At 36.2% G+C, this 16,738-nt stretch overlaps 3 protein-coding genes across 3 annotated transcripts; all 3 read right to left on the bottom strand.

Annotated features, from left to right (window-relative positions):
* Positions 1-46: 46 nt before the first annotated feature.
* Positions 47-4,883, bottom strand: gtf2h2 (general transcription factor IIH, polypeptide 2). Its single transcript, XM_042723920.1, has 15 exons — positions 4,487-4,883; positions 4,133-4,210; positions 3,087-3,123; positions 2,918-3,004; positions 2,781-2,831; positions 2,647-2,701; positions 2,458-2,563; positions 2,277-2,367; positions 2,091-2,178; positions 1,914-2,021; positions 1,568-1,631; positions 982-1,085; positions 780-882; positions 669-708; positions 47-588 (listed from the first exon to the last, which is right to left on the bottom strand). Exons 1-15 carry the CDS (start codon positions 4,540-4,542, stop codon positions 478-480), a joined length of 1,179 nt encoding a protein of 392 aa, XP_042579854.1. The 5' UTR covers positions 4,543-4,883; the 3' UTR covers positions 47-477.
* Positions 4,884-5,003: 120 nt separating this feature from the next.
* On the bottom strand, positions 5,004-11,054 carry oclnb (occludin b). Its single transcript, XM_042723917.1, has 9 exons — positions 10,814-11,054; positions 9,753-9,833; positions 8,637-9,294; positions 8,253-8,420; positions 7,104-7,210; positions 6,448-6,546; positions 6,126-6,297; positions 5,839-5,880; positions 5,004-5,710 (listed from the first exon to the last, which is right to left on the bottom strand). Exons 2-9 carry the CDS (start codon positions 9,794-9,796, stop codon positions 5,612-5,614), a joined length of 1,389 nt encoding a protein of 462 aa, XP_042579851.1. The 5' UTR covers positions 9,797-9,833; positions 10,814-11,054; the 3' UTR covers positions 5,004-5,611.
* Positions 11,055-11,629: 575 nt separating this feature from the next.
* marveld2b (MARVEL domain containing 2b) lies at positions 11,630-15,930 on the bottom strand. The gene is made up of 8 exons (XM_019103307.2): positions 15,824-15,930; positions 15,432-15,484; positions 13,859-15,063; positions 13,674-13,703; positions 13,420-13,592; positions 13,052-13,223; positions 12,719-12,769; positions 11,630-12,370 (listed from the first exon to the last, which is right to left on the bottom strand). The coding sequence occupies exons 3-8, from the start codon at positions 15,035-15,037 to the stop codon at positions 12,251-12,253; spliced, it is 1,725 nt and encodes a 574-aa protein (XP_018958852.1). The 5' UTR covers positions 15,038-15,063; positions 15,432-15,484; positions 15,824-15,930; the 3' UTR covers positions 11,630-12,250.
* Between the last annotated feature and the right edge of the window lie 808 nt (positions 15,931-16,738).

The raw sequence follows: 16,738 nt of genomic DNA, 5'->3' as shown, positions 1-16,738 counted from the left end.
GTGTGTGATCATTTAGTTTGCAAAAACAAGTCATGCAAAGTCAGTATGATTTTAAAAGAAAAATGTTTTATTTGTTAGAAAAATTCATCTCAACACCTAGTTACAGGTTTGCTTCTGAGTCGTTGAGCACATGCAAGTATATTAACATGGTTTGTAGGAAACAAAATATAGAAACAGCTGTCATGTTAAATCGACTACAACTCAGTGGAATTCTTCATTCTCAGTGAAATTTTTTTCCTCTGTTGCTGGTTTCATTTGGTCCAGTGAGACACTTTTCCCCATAGGGGGCGCCCTTTATACAGTTACAGCTTGAGCACAATGCAAGATGCAAGTAAACAGAAAGATGCCAAAGATCTGACAAGCATCGGCTTTCATTACATGAACCCTCAATGATCAGACTAACTCTTTTTCTTCTGCATCTCTCAGTTTCTACTTGTACTGAAGTTCACAGATATCTCGTAGTCAGACCATCTTACATCAGGACGTCCTGTCAGTCTGCATGCAGCCAGGACAGCAGTGCAGTGTGTCATGTATGAAGAGATCACACTCCACGCAGAACACTTTTTTACATGCTAGACAAGTAAACACCTGCAGAAAGGAGAAAATGTCATTTTAAACAAGAAATCATTAATGTTCCCATGCAAAAGATTTGGAATTGGAAAACCTACACTTTTGTCTTTCAACTCTCCTTGGCAAGCTTCACAGAACCTGAAAAGACAGATTATGAAATTGGCTGGAATGAGACAGAGGGGTTTTCACAGAGTGAGTGTGGAGCTCACCTCTCGGCATCATACTCCTCCAGTGGGGTCTCCTGAAAGGCCTCAAGGGGGAAGAGGTGATGGAAGGAACGGGCCAAGTGAGGAGCAGAAACTAAAGTCAGACCTGTACAAGAGAGAAGACAGACTGTGAGAACGGAACACATTGATGCTCTCAAAAAAATTAGTGTACGGACTGAAGAGCAGGGACATGCTGAGAACATACCACACACTTTACACTCCACTGGCAGCTCAGTGTATTTGGCCCTGCACTGTGGACAGTAGTAGCCGCCAAGAGTGAGTCCTGGTTCACCAGCGCTGTCCAGGTGCCTAAAATATATTAGAAAATGAACTATAATGAATATTATTTCAAACTATAAATAATATAACTATACATTAAAGATAAAAAACAAACTTTTTACATATCATTAATAAATAAAATAAATAACAAATGATTCACAAAACATTTCAAAATTAAATAAAAAGATATTTGAGGTTACAAAACATTTCTATTTCAAATTAATGTTTTTTCTTCTTTTTTAAAAAATTATATTCAACAGTAAAATTCTGAACACCAGTTTTTAACACTGATAACCATAAGAATTCTTTCTTGAGCACCAAATCAGAATATTAGAATGATTTCTGAAGGGTCATGTGACACATAAAGGCTGTTGAAAATTCAGCTTTGCCATTACATCGTATTACATTATATTAAAACAGTTATATTAAATTATAATAATAAACCATAATAAAACACATAAGATTTAAACTTTAATCAAAACATAATAAAATAATATTTAAACTGTACTCACGACATGCTGAACGAGGGTTTGGCATCCTGATCAGACATGGAGGCTATGGCATGCTGGGGGAAACCTAAGCAAATTATTATGGACATTAAAGATATTGTAGCTTACACAAATACACAATTTCCCAGACATAATTCAGGACTGATGCTGGTCTGTTTCACATTCAAAGTGCAATGAAGACATAAAAACATACAAAATAAAATGAGAAAAACAGCAGAATGTTCCCAGTTCTACATACTTCTTAAACATTTTTGCTAATTTTTGACTAAGCTTTTAGCTACCAGTAATAGATGTTGTACTTTCAACATTTTACTCCAAATGTGTAAATGTGGTGACAGTGACTGATTACCCATGCGAATGAGGGAGCACTCTGAGGAGGAGCTGGCTGGAGGTGGCTTCACATGCAGCATCAGCAGCTCTTTAAAATGACTCTCATCCAGAATCACATTGTAGGATCCTATTGGGTCAAACAGAATTTAGAAAACATTACACAAGTGAGAAATCATGTTAAAGTAAGGCTACCAACCTCCAGTTTCTCTTGTGAGAATAGTGCACACCCGGACCTCTGCTGACAGGCCGATCACAGACACTCTGATCTTCAAACCATTCAGAGTCTGTTGATATATTCAAACACAAGACCACAAAGAAATCGGTGTTCATCAAAATACACTAACCAGTGCAGTATGCAGACATCAACACCATTCAAACTCACTTTGATAAGCTCATAGATGTTAGCTGGGTCACAGGTGGTAAGACTGCTGAAAACCACCAGGATCTCTTTGCTTGTATGAGCAGGCATGTGTCTGCATGAAAATAGAAATACGGTTACTGCGATAAAGGGATATGCAACACTGTTACATTTCAGTTCCAGATGGACGTGACATGTGCCTTACTTCAGTGTCTGCATAGCCAAGTTCAGAGAGTTGTAAAGAGACGGTTCGCCAACACAGGTGGAGTCCACGGCTTTCTTCAGAGCTGCTATATGCTTCTTAGGGTTCCCTGGTAGAGTAAAATCATGTCAAGTGAATTTAATGATAAAGAAAATTTATCAAAACATGCAAACATAATACTAATGCATCAACCTGCAAGATCAGTGAGCTTTTCCGCCCTCTTGTTCTTGGTGGTAATGATCCCTATCTGTGACAATATGGTACAGTTAACAGAAGCTGCACACGCTGTAAACACTCATAGACAGATACAGAGACAAGTGCATTACCTGACTGATTGGATTCTGGTCAAAGTATTCCTCTACAAAATACTCCATCAGCTGAAGAATGCAAAATGAAATCAGTTCGGACAGATTTCATATAATGTCAAGCTTCCATACGCCACTACAGATGCAGTGCTACTAACCTTCAAGGTTGAGGTGAGCCTGTTGGGCTTTAAGTCATGATCTTCCATTGATCTAGATGAGTCAATGATCACAAAGAGGTGCCGCATCTGGTTTGATGGGAATTATATGCAAGTCTCCGACAACAGAAAATAATGATATAACTATGGAGGACAGTAATATGGATCTTACCATCCCAAGCCGAACTTGTCCATGACTCTCAAACACTCTGTAATGTGACAGAGAGACTGCAAGTGAATATCAAATCAATATACAGTACAGGTCAAAAGTTTGGAAACATTACTATTTTTAATGTTTTTGAAAGAAGTCTCTTCTGCTCATCAAGCCTGCATTTATTTGATCAAAAATACAGAAAAAAACAGTAATATTGTGAAATATTATTACAACTTAAAATAGTTTTCTATTTGAATATACTTTAAAAAAATAATTTATTCCTGTGATGCAAAGCTGAATTTTCAGCATCATTACTCCAGCCTTCAGTGTCACATGTAACATCCAGTCTATCACATGATCATTTAGAAATCATTCTAATATTCTGATTTATTATGAGTGTTGGAAACAGTTTCTGCTGTCTAATATATTTGATTAATAAAAGGTTATAAAGAACTGCATTTATTAAAAAAAAAAAAAATCTAATAATATATATTCTAATAATATATTTTCTTTACTATCACTTTTTATCAATTTAACACATCCTTGCTGAATAAAAGTATTGATTTTATTTAAAAAAAAGAAAGAAAACAAATTACTGACCCCAAATTACTGACCAGTAGTGTATATTGTTATTACAAAATATTTATATTTTAAAAACATAGCTCCTTTTTTTTTTACTTTTTATTCATCAAAGTATCCTAAAAAAGTATCACATGTTCTGAAAAAATATTAAGCAGCAGAACTGTTTCCAACTTTGATAATGAATCATCATATTAGAATGATTTCTAAAGGATCATGTGATAATGATCCTAAAAATTCAGCTTTGCATCACATAAATAAATGATAATTTAAAGTATAATAAATTTAAAAACAATTATTTTAAATTGTAATAATATATCACAAAATAAATTTTTTTTCTGTATTTTTGATCAAATAAATGCAGGCTTGATGAGCAGAAGAAACTTCTTTCAAAAACATTAAAAATAGTAATGTTTCCAAACTTTTGACCTGTACTGTACAATCAGCTCAAACTGATTTTTATATTTTGCATTTGAGTGCTGTACCTTTTCCTCTTTGCCTGGAAAAGAATGTCCTCCACAGTAGCTTTGAGAGATCCAGATTCATCCTCCTTCAGCACCTCCCTAAGAGAGACACATGTCAGCTGCTCATTACAGTGTATGTGTTCTCACGTGCTTTAATAGATATCAGTGGCTGACAGTCTTGTGATGCCCCTTACAGTCATACTAAACCGTAGTTTCTGAGCCTTTATGTGTTATACTTTTAGTGAGAATTATTGACGGTATAAATAATATTTTAAGAAATATATTTTTTTAACAATGACCACTTTTTGGTGGCAATTTGAGGTAAATAATGCATTTAAATTGAAAACGCACAAACATAAAAGCTCAACTTCTCACCATGTTCGTTCGTATCCTCCTTCCCAGCGTTTTGCTCTCTCTGGTTCTTCATCCATGTTTTAGAATTTTAACAGACTGTTAGCTTTCTTTAGGGGGGATGTTATACAGTTATTCTATTCTTCCGAAAGGTTTGTACTCTCAGATGTTTCAATAGATTTCTGCATTTGGTCTCCTCACAGAGACTCCCTTATACGTTGTATAGATTTTCGTACTTTAAAACTTATAACAGCAAATACAGGAAAATGTCTATTAACTGTACTTTTGTACTAAGGACATATTAATATGTGACTTGATCAGTGGACTATAAAAACAATCCAATTCACCCGGTATTTACTTTCGGGCAACCCTTGTCCGTCGATTTATTATGTCCTCCGGTACAAAAACTAAACAATAGTTCCGAGTTATGAGAGGGACTCCATATATGGATCCATAAAACCAGTTTATGATTAGCTTTTGGTTGCCCACTTGAATTAATTTCAGAAGCTGAAATAAATACACAAGAATAAATTTGGAAATTGAATGGCTTTATTTTACTATGTACACAAATAACGAGCAAAAAATGTACTGTACATTCAACACAATTCGCCTGCCCCATTAAAATTGTTGAATTCTCTATAAATTTGACAGAATTGACTTGAACCAAATTATATGAACTTTATAATTGAAATCGAATTCACACCTATTCTATAAGTGTACACTTAAAAAAAGAATAGATTATATTCTGGTGACAGATCAATCAACATGAAAGTTAAAAAAAGAAAATCCACTAAGAAATTATTGGAATGTCTTTGCTTGAAGATCCCTACAACTACAACAAAAAGTGCTCACAGTCTCATATAAGGTACACTAACTTTGACTTGACTAAATGTCTGAGGATAAAGATAAAAGCTTAAAAGGAGACTTCATCTAGCTTTAAAAAATACAACAAAATACTTCATTGATACCACAATATTCTGATCAAGCTTAGTTTGGCTCAAAAGCAAAAACCTGTCATACAGCGTCCATACAGTTCTTGATAGTAATACAGTGATACAGATTTTTAATACAGAAATACAGATACAGTAAAGTCCCAAAACAAAACATCATGTCACGTAATATACCCTCCTGAGTTTCCGGTGCCAGGTTTTATTGTCTGTGGTCGTAGTCGCTGACCCTTCTTTTGATCAAGGACAGTTTTGTCTTCAGCTGTTTACACCTTTTCTTTTTCATCTGATAGTCTGAAGACTGTGAGAAAGAAAACAGGTCAGAATTTGCCTATACACTCAAGTCACAATCATTATGTACTATAATCGTTTTTTTAACAGCTGTGACAAATTATTAAATTCACAATATTCTAATCCGAAAGAGTTTACCTTCTTCAAACTTTTAAGCCTGTTGTATACATCCATGGCATCCTTTTTAGACAATAAAACAAGAGTAATATATATTAACGTAACATATTTGAATAACAATGATTTTATCAAAACAGCAGAGATATTATTAAATGAATGCTTAATATTGTTAAAGAAGTAATTTTATTATTATTTAAAGGTGAAAGAGATTACTGTGAAAACCACAGATTAAGTGACTTTATACTGTAAATCTTGCCAACCATAATCTTAAGTATGTGAATTTTTGTTTCACTTTATAGATTACATACCATGAACTGTGGGCTGCCTTCCTGGAGGCTGTCCAGCTCGCGATTTGCTTCTGCCAAGCCCTGATTAATATCATCTAGCTCAGCCTGAAGACGCTTGTACTCCATGTGGTCTCTGTCAAACTCTCTCTTGTACTCAATCCTCTCCTGCTCATTAATGATGGGAGGATACTCACTGAGAGCATGGCAGCACAAAATAGAGGTAAAGGGGAAAATATGACGAGAGTGTTACTAATTACATAAAGTCACAAATGCTGGGCCTTTAAAAAAAAAAAAAAAAAAAATGCTCCAGTACTACCAACTATAACTCAAAGATTTCCCTCACCTTTGATAGTCAGTGTCCAGCTCATCTCCAGACTCTCCAGTGTCATAGTCTCTTAGTTTGCCCTTCAGTCCACTTAAAGAGCTTGTCACGTCAGAACAACTTTTGATAAAAAAACAAAAAAAACACCACCACCACCACCAACAGCAATTTTGTTAATAACTTGGGTGTGACATTATTACAATTTTGATTGTAACTGACAGTGAGAATAGCTTTCTGGTCACAGTAGTTTCAGTCAGTTCACATAATCAGTTTGTGAAACTGGTTACTCATGTTCATAACAAAAAAACAAAAAAAAAAAAACAAAAAAAAATCACCAGGTCCTATTCATACAGGGACAAGATTTCCTGGATTCCTTCACTCTGTGGCAGACTAATATTGAGCAGACCGAACATTTTGAGTCTGTCTGTGGTCATTCTGCTTACAATGTGACTTTGTGTACATTTTATTTGTGATTAATAATTAAATAATTAATCATTTGTGATTATTAAATAAATTGCATACAGACATTATCATTATAGTCAACCACTACAAATGTAATTCACATCTATAATAATCAAACATATTGTAGAACAGCCACAGAACAAAGTTTACAGAAAGATGAAAAGTAATGCATTTGGTTTTGCAATCAAATCTTCAAAAGCACTTAGATGACCTACCTTGGAAGGTAAATTGGTTTCTGGCTGTAAACCATTGGCTGTGTAACCCTGATTTGATCATTGTGGTCATTGACAAAAGTTTCTGGATCTCCAGAAACATTATTAACCTGAAGAAAAAATAAAGAAAGTCTGAGTTCCTATCTAGACATTTCATATAAATAAAGAAAAAATAAATAACTTTACTGCAGGCAATTCTATAAAAAAAGGTATTTAGCTCACCCTTCAACTGTTTCATATTTAATTGGAAACAATGTGCATTTAACAATAAAAAAATTGACACTAAAACCTGTTAAAAGCCCTGTTTGTAGCAATCTTAATACTGCATCAAAAGGTGTTTTTTCTTTTCTCCAGAGTGTTTTTAATACCCCACCCCTCCATACAGCCAGCATGACAACATTTGTCATCTCAAAACATTTTCACTCATTATTTGGTAGTCTGTCACTCCTGTAAGTGTTGCTGTAGGCCTCTTTTACTTGAGCCTCTCTGTTTCCTCCAATGCACTCAGCCGTCCTTTTTGTATGGTAAATAGCCTGGACAAACATTAAAGCCAGGCAAAACCGGTTCCACCACTTCCACAAATACCATCGTGACATAAAGGACAAAACTGCTTACATTGTGAACTGTGTAAGAACAATGCCAATGGAGTGACCTAATAACACTAGAACATGCTAATGTTTTTTGGTCTAACAATTCCCACCTACCAGTTTATAAACTTTTAAGTCACTATTAAGTGTTCAATGTATTTCTTCATGGAATTTTGGATCATAATCACCTTTTCCATCAAGTGAAAGTGCTTAAGAGGACACACCCTGAAACTAGATATAAAAACACCTCTACATGGAAATATTTCACTGAAATTTCTCTTAATGGATGGTCTTAATAGTAATGTTCAAGAGCAGTGACACTCCTAAAAACAGTGGAGAAATTATAGGCACCACATAGCGACCTTTGAAAATAAAACAAGATGTATCCAGAAGCATTCTTGGTATTATATAGTAGTAGTAGTAACACAACCTAAGTGCTACAAACAGTATTAAATTTCATGACATCATAAATCCATGTGTTGTACCGAATAAAGAAAAATACAGAACTAACATGAACATGAAATGAAACGTATCTTTTGTGGAATTTGCTAGTGAAAATTCTTACCCATTCCCCGATGCCTTGAGACGTGAGGCCGTCGGTGATGGTCTTCACATCATACCACAGAACACGCTCCCTGCCATATCTCCTGATCTGCCCTCGGGTCTTCACCGCGAACACAAGTAAGATGATCAATCCAACCACAACCAGAAACCCAAGAACAACGGCAATGGCTTGAAGAGAAAAAAAGAAATAAAACACTTTAAATAGCACTGCAAATGAACAACAATATAGAGGACAATGTGGCAGATTGGCTTCTGTGTTTGCAAAAATCTCAACTAGAATTTCTACACAACAGAAAGTATTACGTCGTGTCTGATAATAGCCAACCTGAACTGAACAAATATTTTTATGAAGATGGCCTACTCTCAGTCAGGAGAACATGCTCACCTCTTCAGGCTCCACTACGCAGTAGTGGTATAAATATTGATTAATGAAGATGCCAGAGGCCTGATCTTGGTTCTTGTATTGTGCACACATCTGCAAGATCTGACTGTACATCATGGATCCAGATGTCTGAGAAGTGGGGTTAATAGCGACCAGGTACACGATGGTGGCGATGAGCATGAGACCAGCCAGAATGGCACAAATAATGATGGAGGCCAGATAGAATGAGGGAGACTGTGCAGCGTTCTGTCTCGAAACCGCCAGGATGAAGATGATGAGCACAGTGATAAAGGTGATTGCCGCAATTGCTATGATGAAGCCCTTGCCTGATTTCGGGTCCATGTATGTGCCGCCTCCATAGCCGTAGCCTCCGAGACCCCCACCGTAACTTCCTCCATATCCACCAAGCCCACCTCCGTACGATCCACCGCCGTATGATCCACCACCATAGCTGCCTCCCATCCCAAGACCCCCGAGGCCCATGGCGCTGGCATCATAGTCCCATGCCAGTGTGGAGGCTACACAGGCAAACACAGCCACACACAAAATGATGATAATGATGCACAAAATCTTCATGACACCTGGGGGTGACGTCCAGCGGTAAAAGTGAAGCATTTCATCAGGGTGGTAAGAAGGTGTGCGATGGGAGGATCGGTGGTGACTAAAACGATAAAGTGAGATAATATGGATGAGTAAAAGGAAAACTATTAACTAATTATGTTTTAAAACTGTACTCAGATACAGGGTTATTAAAGTTAACTAAAACTAAATCTAAAACCATAAAAACACTTTACTGGAAATAAAATAATTAACTTAAGTAAAATATATATTGTATATACACACAAACACACATATAACTAAAATGAAAGTGAAAATAGAAAATAAAAGCTTAATTCAAAATATTAACATAAACTATAATATAATATATCATAAACTATACTATATATCATAAACTATACTATAATTAACATAAACTATACTATAATAATATATCAATGGTACTAAAACAATGCTGCTCAGTTCATAACACCATTACGGTAAGGCAGTAAAGGGTCAATAAAGAAAACTTGTTTCTACTGATATTGGATGATTACATGCTTTCTCTAAAATGCAACTTACTGTCTGCCACCATATGCAGGAGGACGACTTGATTTTTTCGGCATGATGTTAGCTTCCTGGACAAACTTCACAGAGTTTAACCTAATGTAAGAATGAAAAAACATAATTGATGAATCAACGTGATATAGCCTTATAATGCACTGTTGGAGGAAATAAAACCAAAAACCCAGACCTTGATCTAATCTAGATACAGAGATGGTGATACAACTTAAGATACAAAGTGGCTTTTTACATTACAGTTATTAATGGCTCTGCAATCAGAATCTGATTTGTTTTTTACATAATTGTAAAAAGGGACCAAGTGTTGTCCTGTAACACCATCAGTATAGCCAGGTAGATATAAAATCATGATCAGTACCACTGAAATAATGTTTAGGATAAAAAATAGATTAATTATATATTTATTTCAAATCTTTATTTTATTTTAAATAAAAAAAAATATGGCCGACAATTGTAATGCTTTTCAATAAATTATTGTGAGATAAAAAACTTTTTTAGAGTTTTCAGCCTGTTTTATGAATTTCTATTTTTGTTTGAATTGTTTTTACTGGTTTGAATTAAAATGTGTACAGTTACATCACAGCCTGGTGGCAGTAGGTTGTAGCAAAACAACTTAATATCACTGTAATTTTCATTTATTTATTTTGTGTATGGATAAGTTGCAGATTTCTAACATGCTTTCATTAAAGAAATATGAGAATATTATATCAACGTTTGAGGTCAAGTTTTAAAAAATCAGTAGGTTACATGTACTTCAGCTTGTGTACATTCGAAAAAAAAAGTAATACGTCAAAATATTCTCAGAATTAGGATACATGACGCCTTGTATTTTACACGAATAACCACATTACGAAGGTTTCTTGTCAAAAAACACAAAGAAGACGCTTAGCGTACAGCTATTTAAATTTCCTAAAATTAGTTCCGCGCAACGTAGTTCAGCTGCGCATTAGTAAACACAACAACCATCAACATAGGCTGCAATGGGCTACAGCATTCAGCTAAGAATATTTCAAAACAAATTACAAAATAGAAAATAAATGAATCGTATCGCGGAAACTCACCCTCTTCCTTGCCAAAGCAGTGAAAGCTGGTAAATATTTTGTAACCCTTCCTCGCTCCTACAGGAGTATTTCACGGACCAGCAAAACGCTCAGCCTTCAGGAAACGCCCGCTGAATACCGAGAGTTTCGTATATTTGCCGTCTCTCTCACAACACATCAGTGAAACCAGCCTCCTCCCATCCTCACCTGCACAGGTGCAGCCCCGCCCTGAACGTGTGCGCGCGGCACCGACTTCACTGAAGCAAGACGAGGTTTGCATAGCTACGCTTGTAATAGCTAATACGAAAACATACACATACATTGCAAAAAAATTATAAGACCAATGGAATTTCTGATTGCTCAAATCACGAATTTGTAATCTGGGAGGTATCTTTAAAATCCACTCCAGTCATCATTTAATTAGAAATTAGATGCAAGTTGTTCATAAGTGCTTTGCTAATTGTCTGTCTCCTTAGTGCAACATATGGCTCAGACCTGTAGTTATGGTTTCAATTACCATAAATTGCCATACAAACAATACCAATGATTAATGCAGGATTGTTCTAGATTATTACACACCATATTCAATATTCATGAGGCATAAGGTTGTATGAGCACCGTTTCTTCCTGGAGTCAACTGCAGCTTGTAACATGATACCTCCAGAGCTGTCAAGCCAGTAAAAGTGTACATTACTTTACTACAGTTCAACTATAACAGCAGGACTATAATGCTCTGAGCCATGTAGTATAGCAGACACATGAGAGGCAGTATGTATCTCTGAGTGTAAACTTCTAGTTCATCATTTTGTCAAAAAGGAAATGCTTGCCAGTACAATGTGGAGCCAGGCCTGTTTATTTTATCTACTTCCAATATCAATGAAAAAAATTATGAAATCGAAGGTAGTTGGACATGGTGATAAAAAAAAAAAAATCTACATATAACTCACACATGACTGTTCAGTATAAAACACACAAAAAGTGAAAATTAAACTAAGAAATCTATAAATATACCAAGCAATTTAGGATCATTATAGAGATACTGCTATTTAAACAAATACCATTTTTAGAGCTATTTACAACTCGAGAGCTATTTATATCTCCACTTAACTACAGGAAGCTCAAAGACTCCAGTGATTTCCTTCAAATTACATACTTCTAAAAGAAAAAGTTTATATAGAAATATATATCATATATGATATATATGATCAAAACATTGCTGATGTTGTTTCACATGGTATATCAGTATCAGAAGGTGACATTTTCATTGCTGGGTTTAAAGTGGTTGGTGTCCTTCATTGTACTTTCCTGCTCTATTGTATTCAATATGAAATTATTTCAATACCAAGACCAAACCAAAAACTCCATTAATTCCTGAAGGTGTAGCCATGGACAGTTTTCTTTTGGGCCAGTTGCTTGTTTTCTGGGACCCTCTTTGAAGAAATTATAATGGAGTTCTGTTTAGCTGTAACCATCATTCCAGTCCATTACTTTGTCATACTCCTGAATTTTCTGCTTTATGTGTGCAAGTTTGCTCTTCAGGTATTCACATCTCTCCCTTTTCTCCTGGTATGTCGGGTCCTACAACCAGAAACATGTAAAGTAATCTTTGGCGTGTACTCACACACAGACAGGAAGTACGTAAACATTTCAACAGTTCCATTTATGTCCTCCTAACATTTCCAGTTTTTCAGTTTCTACTGCTTGTGGCAGTCAAACAGAGACAGATACTATGTCACTCTTTTGCAAAGACTAAAGAATGTAGAAAGGCAAAAGGCAGATGAAGGTTTTGAAATAGGTCAAAGAAACTTGTAGAACATAGGTCATGGCCTGGCTTTTCTGGGAAAAGTAAAATAACTAACATGTATTCTGTATATTACTTTAAAACTCCTAGAAGTAGAATAGTTAACAGTATTTAACAGTACTTACAGCCTTTTTTCTGTTATACTCTTGAATAATGGTATTGATTCTCTCTTGCTCCTGTGGGAGGAAAACCAAGATTAATATCTAAAATATTTCTGTTTCAATACAAAGATTTTAAAGAAATTTATTTAGATAAATGTATAAAGGAATTGTACTGTGATTGGTCCCCAGCTGTTGGACGTTTTTAATCATCTTTGAGTCTTAACTAATTCATTTTAATGGTGATGTGACAAACAAATTTTCAATTACAAATACTCCATGTAGTTTCTCAAATAATATAAGCTCATAAAACCTGCAAGTATAATAATTATGAAAGAATTTGCTGTTTAAAACAATTACCATTTGACTGGAAGGCCGCTGTGGTAGATTCCTCATCAGATTATCCATTTCCTCAAACTTCTGCGTTAAGACCTGAACCTCAGCATGCAACTCTTTATATTCTGCATATTGATCATTAAACACAGCCTTGTATTGCTCCCTCTCCTCATCAGACTGGATTGTGGGATATTTCCTGTGAGGAGAAAGATTCGAGTGAACATTCAGATACAAAAGGGATAAGAGATTAAAAAAACCATGAGGTAACATACAATAACCAGTCCTAAATATGTGGCTAGTGTTGATTCATTAAAATAGAGTTTATATATTTCATGAAGTAGCCTGAATTAATTAATTGATTTCAGTTAACATAAGTATTCTTTGAAACTCACGCCACATAGTCTGCAATGACCACAGGTTTGGGGATGTGGCCAGCGGGAATATGACCCCTTAAGATCTCTGGTTCCATCATAACTGGGTTGGCAGGTGTGCCATCATAAGATTCTGGAATGGACATTACTGGAGCGGTTTGGATGGGCGCAGAGACACTTGAGCCGGCACCAATCTGAGATTATAAATAGTACATTACAACAATGATTTTAAAATCTGAAATTTTTTTTCTTGATATTAAAATTTAACGGCTTACCATATTGAGCGGAAGTCCTTCTGATTTCATCTAAGTGCGAATAAGAACAGAAAGGCAAGCAAATTTGATTTTGTTAGCTACACTTGAGATCATTTACTGTTATTACTAAAATGGGAAAACAATTATGAGCATTATTTTTCACTTTATGTTAATCAATTTCAAAGAACAAATGATTTGAAATTTACATCTTGACTCATTCTCTCTCTGCGCATCCTTGCAGCTTCATGTCTCCACAGCTTCAGACACACGCCTGCTCCCACGAGATACAACAGCATGTTGAGAAAGAGGAAGATGATGGCAGCATTCTGTCCAGCCTCTGTTCGGCAAAACCCCGCATTGGGCCCAGCATTGAAATGTGGATAATAGCAGAGACCCCCACGCACGGTGTCTCGCACATACACAATTGCAGCTGACAAGTAGAGCAATGCTAACACCAAGTTTATCACACCCTCTGTGATTGGCCACCAGCTGGAGTCTAGTAGAATGGTACGATAATACATGGTCATGCCTAACACTACTAGAATGACAGTCACTATCCAGGCCACTCCAGCCACCACAATAACAAAAGGAGTCAAGGGTCCCGAGTAGGAAATTCCAGTCCCTCCATACATCCCACCCATTGATGTTCCCCCATACATACCCCCATACATCTGATGCATGGAGTAACCAAACATATTAAACCATTCATTATCTTTGTGCACGTACGCACAGACGCATGCAAAAACAGCAGCCCCCAAAAGCAACTCTGCACATCCCAAAATGCGCAAAAGTCCAGCCCAGGACTTCATATACGCGTAGCGCTGATTGTATTCCTCCACCTTCTCACTGTAAGTCAAAGCCGTCTGCAAAGAGCGTCCGGAAACCGATTCCAGCGGCTCCCCTAATAACGTTGCCTGCTCCTTCCTTGAATTGTAGCTGCCTCCAGACCCTCCATAAGGGTCTAGGTAAGAGCTGGGGGCTGTAGGTGAGGGTGCACGTGAGTGTGGAGGAGAGCACGGGACGCCTTCGGTGGTGACGTTCACATCAGGTGGTGGTGGTGGAAGTGTCAATTTCTTGCTACCTCGGTTGCCACTGGCTCTGAAGAAGTTCTTCACAGAGTCAGGAATGAAGCGTCGGACGGGTTTGATGTCCATGGCATCATCCACCTGGTCTTCAACATCACTCGGGTAGAAATCTGGGCCAACAGGAGGGTTTTCGGGGAGAGGCGGTGGTGGTAAACTGTCATAGCTAGATGCTGCCACTTCACCGCCGAGTGGATAAGGAGCCTGCTGACCCCATGGCAGTGAGCCGATGGGCACTTGATCATAGTAAGGCATCTCGCGGACCCGATCAAAGCGGGACGCTGACCCGTTTCCAAAAGACATGGGAATGGTTCTAGCAGCTGAGCGAACTGAGGATCAGAAAGTTTATCCACATTATTATAGTGTGTTGTGTCACATACAAACAGACATCATGCCATTTGCACATCTTTTACAAACATAAAAGTAAGGATTCATTGATATTTTAATTCTATCTAATATTAATAAGCCAATAATTACCGTTATGCCATGGCCTATTATATAACCAACATGGTGAATATTATTTATACTACATTTAACCATTGAATAAATTGTTTTAAATATTTTGGTCAATGTAGGAATTACAACGTTGTGATCTACACTATGAAAATGCACCAGTAAAATACTTTCTGATATGTGCATAAAAACATTGCACACTGTATAGCCTACTACAAAACTCTGAAGTCAGTAACTGTCTTACCTGGGTACGGTAGTTACATTGCCTCACAGGGTGTTTTCCCCTTACAAAGCAAACTGAAATAAAAATAAACAAGCAAGTTACACACCGGTCAAACAAGCTTAAAAAGTGAGTTTAAAAATCTAGCAAAAATGTGACTTTATAGAAACGATGTCACAAAATCTGCGTTGAATGACATGATCTTAACGCGGTTTGAAAACAGCCAGTCAACAAAGAAAATGTGAAGAAATAAAACAGAAGTATGCATTCAAGCTCTGAAGTCATTCTAAATGAATAAACGAACTAATTTTGCACTGTATGAGCGTATACATTATCTACACTCAATATGTGGGAGTGCAGACTGCATATTTTTCCCTAAAAATATGTATTTTAGTAAAAAAACGTCGCTGTCTTACCTTGTACCGATACTTACACCTGTCTTCCGCCACTGGGCCTGCAGGTGAAGGGAAACGATCACGTGACCTGCCCCAGTGTGTGATGTCACCATACAAACCAGTTTGACAAGAAAGCGATGAAACACTTCATTATGAAAAATCAGTTGATCTATCAACACAAATTTTGTGGGTTTTTTGTTTTTTTAGAGGATGACGCTGTTAGTGCCGTGTATGTACAAAAGGCCTTTAATGACAACATAAACGGTTAATATTTACTACTCGTAAGAATTTAGAAAAGCTTATCTGTTCGTCTGGATTGCTAAACATGTAGGCAAAACACAGCACCCTAACATGATTTGAGAATTTTACATTTCTTAATGTTAATCACTCATTGAATATTGTTAATGTGGCCACCTTATTCCACCTTATTCTTTTCGAGAGAAAAAAGAAAGAAAGTTTATTGCGCAGCACCAACATGAGGCAACAAAAATATTAGTTTCTTTCATTATCATTATCATTATAAGTTTTATTTTTATTCTTGCACTTGATGATATGCCAGAGGGACTGGACTAGAAGTAGATATGATGGTTTGATTGTTAGAGCATTAAAGGAGAGAATAAGAGAGAAAATAAAACTATAAAGCACAAGTAGAATCCATCATGAGTGACTTTTTCCCTACTAGAAATAAGACTTAGTGTAGCTACGTTTAGGAGTTGCCCATTTAATCTAATTATGTTAAGTATAAACTAATTCTGTACTTATGATCCATGATTTAAAGAGAAACACCCATGTAATTTACCATTATTTTTGTGAATTAGATTTGATCCTAAATTCCACTTACTAACAGATGTAAAATGTTTCTGGTATTTGGTGGCAGCTAAACAATCATTTATCAAAGAATGTAAATTTTTCTTTGATAATTTAATCAAAAAATAA

The sequence above is a fragment of the Cyprinus carpio genome, chromosome B5 (genome assembly GCF_018340385.1).
Source record: "Cyprinus carpio isolate SPL01 chromosome B5, ASM1834038v1, whole genome shotgun sequence".
NCBI classification, from domain to species: Eukaryota; Metazoa; Chordata; class Actinopteri; order Cypriniformes; family Cyprinidae; genus Cyprinus; species Cyprinus carpio.
The sequence above is the reverse complement of the archived record's forward strand: the minus strand, read 5'-3'. Positions and strand labels throughout refer to the sequence as shown.

What these genes read in the sequence shown, in the direction of transcription:
- gtf2h2 (XM_042723920.1), bottom strand. Translation starts at nt 4,542, where the DNA reads ATGGATGAAGAACCAGAGAGAGCAAAACGCTGGGAAGGAGGATACGAA. An exon ending in GTGCTCCCTCATTCGCATGG is followed by an intron (nt 1,632 to 1,913) that starts GTAATCAGTCAC and finishes TAATTTGCTTAG; the next exon opens with GTTTCCCCCAGCATGCCATA. An exon ending in GAGGAGTATGATGCCGAGAG is followed by an intron (nt 709 to 779) that starts GTGAGCTCCACA and finishes CTGTCTTTTCAG; the next exon opens with GTTCTGTGAAGCTTGCCAAG.
- oclnb (XM_042723917.1), bottom strand. Translation starts at nt 9,796, where the DNA reads ATGCCGAAAAAATCAAGTCGTCCTCCTGCATATGGTGGCAGACA. An exon ending in CCTGCATATGGTGGCAGACA is followed by an intron (nt 9,295 to 9,752) that starts GTAAGTTGCATT and finishes TTATCGTTTTAG; the next exon opens with TCACCACCGATCCTCCCATC. An exon ending in AAACCAATTTACCTTCCAAG is followed by an intron (nt 6,547 to 7,103) that starts GTAGGTCATCTA and finishes TTTTATCAAAAG; the next exon opens with TTGTTCTGACGTGACAAGCT.
- marveld2b (XM_019103307.2), bottom strand. Translation starts at nt 15,037, where the DNA reads ATGTCTTTTGGAAACGGGTCAGCGTCCCGCTTTGATCGGGTCCGCGAG. An exon ending in GAGAGAGAATGAGTCAAGAT is followed by an intron (nt 13,704 to 13,858) that starts GTAAATTTCAAA and finishes ATTCGCACTTAG; the next exon opens with ATGAAATCAGAAGGACTTCC. An exon ending in AGCGGCCTTCCAGTCAAATG is followed by an intron (nt 12,770 to 13,051) that starts GTAATTGTTTTA and finishes TTCCTCCCACAG; the next exon opens with GAGCAAGAGAGAATCAATAC.